This window comes from Oncorhynchus keta, unplaced genomic scaffold (assembly GCF_023373465.1).
Source record: "Oncorhynchus keta strain PuntledgeMale-10-30-2019 unplaced genomic scaffold, Oket_V2 Un_scaffold_14044_pilon_pilon, whole genome shotgun sequence".
In the NCBI taxonomy this organism is placed as follows: domain Eukaryota; kingdom Metazoa; phylum Chordata; class Actinopteri; order Salmoniformes; family Salmonidae; genus Oncorhynchus; species Oncorhynchus keta.
Genome location: NW_026290781.1, coordinates 328,216 through 335,000, shown reverse-complemented (window position 1 = coordinate 335,000; position 6,785 = coordinate 328,216). Strand labels below are relative to the sequence as shown.

Below are 6,785 nucleotides of genomic sequence, written 5' to 3'. Positions count from 1 at the left end.
GTACTGCAGAGATACCAGTCTGTAAATAGTACTGCAGAGATACCAGTCTGTAAATAGTACTGCAGAGATACCAGTCTGTAAATAGTACTGCAGAGATACCAGTCTGTAAATAGTACTACAGAGATACCAGTCTGTAAATAGTACTGCAGAGATACCAGTCTGTAAATAGTACTGCAGAGATACCAGTCTGTAAATAGTACTGCAGAGATACCAGTCTGTAAATAGTACTGCAGAGATACCAGTCTGTAAATAGTACTACAGAGATACCAGTCTGTAAATAGTACTGCAGAGATACCAGTCTGTAAATAGTACTACAGAGATACCAGCCTGTTATGTAGTACTACAGAGATACCAGTCTGTAAATAGTACTGCAGAGATACCAGTCTGTAAATAGTACTGCAGAGATACCAGTCTGTAAAAAGTACTGCAGAGATACCAGTCTGTAAATAGTACTGCAGACATACCAGTCTGTAAAAAGTACTGCAGAAATACCAGTCTGTAAATAGTACTACAGAGATACCAGTCTGTAAATAGTACTGCAGAGATACCAGTCTTTAATGTAGTACTACAGAGATACCAGTATGTAATGTAGTACTACAGAGATACCAGTCTGTAATGTAGTACTATAGAGATACCAGTCTGTAATGTAGTACTACATAGATACCAGTCTGTAATGTAGTTCTACAGAGATACCAGTCTGTAATGTAGTACTACAGAGATACCAGTCTGTAATGTAGTACTACAGAGATACCAGTCTGTAATGTAGTACTGCAGAGATACCAGTCTGTAATGTAGTACTACAGAGATACCAGTCTGTAATGTAGTACTGCAGAGATACCAGTCTGTAATGTAGTATTACAGAGATACCAGTCTGTAATGTAGTATTACAGAGATACCTGCCTGTAGTCCTGCAGAGATACCAGTCTGTATAATACTTCTCTCCATATAATATAGAAAACGTGAATCTTTTTTTACATATATTTTTTGTGATGTCTTTCTCCCTCCATGGTTCAGACAGCCTCCACTTCTCTTCCTGCTGCAGTCACTCCAGTCTCGTCTCCTCTTTCACCTCGTCTCTCTTCACTTTCAGAGTCCCGTTCCGTTAGAAAACAATTCTTTACAAACCCGGAGGAGAGAGAGAGAAATTATGGAGGGAGGAGAGAGGGGACGGAGAGAAAGCGTCTGTTTCTCTCCCTCTTTTGGTTCTGTGGTGAGCCTTACAGTGTCTCTCCATCTTTCCTTCTGTCCCTCTCTCCTTCTGGTTGCTGTGAGATGGTATCCACAGTAGTTGTGGTGACAGTATCCAAAGCAACAGTAGTCAAGGTGATAATCTCAGAGGCTTTGTACAACCCATCTTCTCCTTTCCTCTTATCTCCTCTCCTCTCTTCTCTCCTCCTCTCTCTTTTCCTCTTATCTCAACTCTCTTCTCTTCTCTCCTCCTCTCTCTTTTCCTCTTATCTCAACTCTCTTCTCTTCTCTCCTCCTCTCTCTTTTCCTCTTATCTCAACTCTCCTCTCTTCTCTCCTCCTCTCTCTTTTCCTCTTATCTCAACTCTCTTCTCTTCTCTCCTCCTCTCTCTTTTCCTCTTATCTCAACTCTCTTCTCTTCTCTCCTCCTCTCATCTCAACTCTCTTCTCTTCTCTCCTCCTCTCTCTTTTCCTCTTATCTCAACTCTCTTCTCTTCTCTCCTCCTCTCTCTTTTCCTCTTATCTCAACTCTCTTCTCTTCTCTCCTCTCTATTTTCCTCTTATCTCAACTCTCCTCTCTTCTCTCCTCCTCTCTCTTTTCCTCTTATCTCAACTCTCCTTTCTTCTCTTCTCTCCTCTCTCTTTTCCTCTTATCTCAACTCTCCTCTCTTCTCCTCTCTCTCAACTCTCCTCTCTCTCTCTTCTCTTCTCTCCTCCTCTCTCTTTTCCTCTTATCTCAACTCTCCTCTCTTCTCTCCTCTCCTCTCCTCTCTCTTTTCCTCTTATCTCAACTCTACTCTCTTCTCTTCTCTTTTCCTCTTATCTCAACTCTCCTCTCTTCTCTTCTCTCCTCTCTCTTTTCCTCTTATCTCAACTCTCCTCTCTTCTCTTCTCTCCTCTCTCTTTTCCTCTTATCTCAACTCTCCTTTCTTCTCTTCCCTCCCCTCTCTTTTCCTCTTATCTCAACTCTCCTCTCCTCTCTCTTTTCCTCAACTCTCCTCTCTTCTCTTCTCTTCTCTCCTCCTCTCTTTTTTTCCTCTTATCTCCTCAACTCTCCTCTCCTCTCTTCTCTTCTCCTCTCTCTTTTCCTCTTCTCTTCTCTCCTCAACTCAACTCTCCTCTCAACTCTTCTCTCCTAATCTCCTCAACTCTCTCTCTTCTCTCCTAATCTCTCCTCTCCTCTCTTCTCATCTCCTCAACTCTCCTCTAATCTCCTCTATAGTGTTTCCCTAGATGGTGTCCATATATAGGCTCCTCTCCTCTGCTCCTCTCCTCTCTTTTATAGTCTTTCTCTTGATTGTATCCATATGTAGGGTCCACTCTGCTCTTCGATCACAGTCTTCACCATGTGATAAACCTCTTCAAAACTCTCCCCTTCCACAATAGCTACACACAGAGGGTCAGAGACAGAGACAGGGTTAGAACGAGAGAGAGAGAGAGAGAGTGTGTGTGTGTAACATTAACGTGTGTGTGTGTGTGGTGTGTAACATTAACGTGTGCGTGCGTGTGTGTGTGTGTGGTGTGTGTGTGTGTGTGTGTGTGTGTAACATTAATGTGTGTATGTGTGTGGTGTGTGTGTGTGTGTGTGTGTGTGTGTGTGTGTGTGTGTGTGTGTGTGTGTGTGTGTGTGTGTGTGTGTGTGTAACATTAACGTGTGCGTGTGTATGTGTGTGGTGTGTGTGTGTATGTGTGTGTGTATGTGTGTGTGTATGTGTGTGTATATGTGTGTGTATGTGTGTGTGTATGTGTATGTGTGTGTGGTGTGTGTGTGTGTGTGTGTTACCTGAGAAGCATTCTATAAAGTCTTGTTCCAGTTTGACAGCTCTGTCCAGAGCCTTCCTGGCCTGGTCCTCTGTCAGACGCTTGTTCAGGTCACTGTAACACACAGATGTATCAACACTCATGTTCAGGTCAGCGTAACGGACTGATGAGTCAACACTCATGTTCAGGTCAGCGTAACGGACTGATGAGTCAACACTCATGTTCAGGTCAGAGTAACGGACTGATGAGTCAACACTCATGTTCAGGTCAGCGCAACGGACTGATGAGTCAACACTCATGTTCAGGTCAGAGTAACGGACTGATGAGTCAACACTCATGTTCAGGTCAGAGTAACGGACTGATGAGTCAACACTCATGTTCAGGTCAGAGTAACGGACTGATGAGTCAACACTCATGTTCAGGTCAGAGTAACGGACTGATGAGTCAACACTCATGTTCAGGTCAGCGTAACGGACTGATGAGTCAACACTCATGTTCAGGTCAGCGTAACGGACTGATGAGTCACGTTAGAATGTAGATCGTTGAACTTCAACAGATAGAAAGGAAGAGTGATTCAACTTGAAGTATTTTACTAATGAATCAGAACTGTTGTTTCCATGGAGACCTCGAGTGTCCAGACTGTAACTGCATAATGCCTGACAGGAAGGAATGAAATTAATCCAAGCTAAATTTAAAAAAGATAACCCCTGAATCTGCTCAACAATTTACAACACACACAGGCACTATTAGATTAACAGATATTTTCCAGTGATCTTGGTCTGAGGAAGAGAACCCACTCCCTCCTACTTACAGTATATTTTCCAGTGATCTTGGTCTAAGGAAGACAACCCACTCCCTCCTACTTACTGTATATTTTCCAGTGATCTTGGTCTGAGGAAGAGAACCCACTCCCTCCTACTTAGAGTATATTTTCCAGTGATCTTGGTCTAAGGAAGACAACCCACTCCCTCCTACTTACTGTATATTTTCCAGTGATCTTGGTCTGAGGAAGAGAACCCACTCCCTACTACTTACAGTATATTTTCCAGTGATCTTGGTCTAAGGAAGACAACCCACTCCCTTCTACTTACAGTATATTTTCCAGTGATCTTGGTCTGATGAAGACAGCAATAGGATGAAGCTGAGCTGCCTGTAGTCTCCTCACTGCATTAGCTGATACATCTAAGATACAGTGTTTCCCCATCTGCGCACACAAACACACACCTGGTTAATCAATATATTCTGTACAGTGCAGAGCATACACAATAAAATACTTTACACATTAAAGGACCAAATAGTTAAAGGGTCACTCACTCACTCACTCACTCACTCACTCACTCACTCACTCACTCACTCACTCACTCACCACTCACTCACTCACTCACTCACCACCACTCACTCACTCACTCACCACTCACTCACTCACTCACTCACTCACTCACCACTCACTCACCACTCACTCACACACACACACACACACACACACACACACACACACACACACACACACACACACACACACACACACACACACACACACACACGCATACACTCCCTCCCTCCCCTTACCTGCTCTGCGACCATGCGGACACTCTGAACGCTGGTTCCATACAGGTGACTGTTGTATTGACCCGCCTCTATGAAGTGATGTGATTGGATGTCCTTCTCCATCTGGTCCCTTGACGACACAAAGTGGTAGTCCCGCCCATCCACCTCATACTCCCTCTGGGGCCGCGTCGTGTCTACAAACACACACACGTTTATGTTACACACACACACACGTTAATGTTACACACACACACACACACACACACACACACACACACACACACACACACACACACACACACACACACACACACACACACACACACACACACACACACACACACACACACACACACACACACACACGTTAATGTTACACACACACACACGTTAATGTTACACACACACACATTTATGTTACACACACACACACACACACACACACACACACACACACACACACACACACACACACACACGGACGGACACATGTTCTGTGTTAGGACTCATACACACACACACACGTTTATGTTACACATACACACACACACACACACACACACACACACACACGGACGGACACATGTTCTGTGTTAGGACACACACACACACACACACACGGACGGACACATGTTCTGTGTTAGGACACTATTTCAGAAGCGTAGTTTAATTGTTAATAGTATATTGTTGATTGTTTATTTGGGACACAAACTATATGATGATCTACTATTAAGATGATCCTACCAACGGGACATTAAAAACTGTAGCATCTTGTGTTTCACCGAGACGTGGCTGAACGACGATACGGACAATATAGAGCTGGCGGGATTTTCCCTGCACCAGCAGAACAGAGCTGCTACCTCTGGTAAGACGAGGGGTGGGGGTGTGTGTCTTTTTGTCAATAACAGCTGGTGCACGATGTCTAATATTAAAGAAGTCTTGAGGTATTGCCCGTCTGAGGTAGAGTACCTTATGATAAGCTGTAGACCACACTATCTACCAAGAGAGTTTTCATCATTATTATAGTAGTATATAGTAGTACCTATAAATATATAATGGGTCAATAGTAGTACCTATAGTAGTACCTATAAATATATAATGGGTCAATAGTAGTATATAGTAGTACCTATAAATATATAATGGGTCAATAGTAGTACCTATAAATATATAATGGGTCAATAGTAGTAGTAGTAGTATAGTAGTACCAATTTGTCTATAATGGGTCTATAGTAGTGCCTATGTGTATATAATGGGTCAATAGTAGTACCTACATGTATATAGTACCTATAGTAGTGCCTATGTGTATATAGTACCTATAGTAGTACCTATAGTAGTACCTACATGTATATAGTACCTATAGTAGTACCTATAGTAGTACCTACATGTATATAGTACCTATAGTAGTGCCTATGTGCATATAGTACCTATAGTAGTACCTATATTTGATAGTAATACTCACGTGGAACACAGGGTCTATAGTAGTACCTATGTGTATATAGTACCTGTTGTAGTACCTATATTTGATAGTAATACTCACGTGGAACACAGGGTCTATAGTAGTACCTATGTGTATATAGTACCTATAGTAGTACCTATGTGTATATAGTACCTGTTGTAGTACCTATATTTGATAGTAATACTCACGTGGAACACAGGGTCTATAGTAGTACCTATGTGTATATAGTACCTGTAGTAGTACCTATATTTGATAGTAATACTCACGTGGAACACAGGGTCTATAGTAGTACCTATGTGTATATAGTACCTATAGTAGTACCTATGTGTATATAGTACCTGTAGTAGTACCTATATTTGATAGTAATACTCACGTGGAACACAGGAACCAAACTTGTCAGGAAACTCAGAGAGAAGATCATCATTGACTCTGTCTTTAGTAGGACCCAGTATAATGATAGGCCTCACATAGTGGACTGGAGAGAGAGAGAGAGAGAGAGAGAGAGGGTTAGAGGTCACTCTGTCTTTAGTAGGACCCAGTATAATGATAGGCCTCACATAGTGGACTAGAGAGAGAGAGAGAGAGAGAGAGAGAGAGAGAGAGAGAGAGAGAGAGAGAGAGAGAGGTTAGAAGTCACTCTGTCTTTAGTAGGACCCAGTATAATGATAGGCCTCACATAGTGGACTGGAGAGAGAGAGAGAGGGAGGTTAGAGGTCACTCTGTCTTTAGTAGGACCCAGTATAATGATAGGCCTCACATAGTGGAATGGAGAGAGAGAGAGAGAGAGAGAGAGAGAGAGAGAGAGAGGTTAGAAGTCACTCTGTCTTTAGTAG

General features: G+C 42.6%; 1 protein-coding gene across 20 annotated transcripts in view; it reads right to left on the bottom strand.

Annotated features, from left to right (window-relative positions):
* Positions 1–6,785, bottom strand: part of LOC118382146 (disks large homolog 4-like) — a 161,767-nt gene that overhangs the window by 1,843 nt on the left and 153,139 nt on the right. For all 20 annotated transcript variants that reach the window (XM_052513768.1, XM_052513769.1, XM_052513770.1 and 17 more), the window contains 5 exons: positions 6,326–6,427; positions 4,518–4,690; positions 4,040–4,152; positions 2,971–3,062; positions 1–2,573 (listed from right to left, as the gene is read on the bottom strand). The exon at positions 1–2,573 is cut by the window's left edge and continues 1,843 nt beyond it. In XM_052513768.1, coding sequence (XP_052369728.1) covers positions 2,467–2,573; positions 2,971–3,062; positions 4,040–4,152; positions 4,518–4,690; positions 6,326–6,427 — 587 coding nt within the window. In that variant the 3' untranslated portion in view covers positions 1–2,466. The remainder of the gene's footprint in view (positions 2,574–2,970; positions 3,063–4,039; positions 4,153–4,517; positions 4,691–6,325; positions 6,428–6,785) is intronic.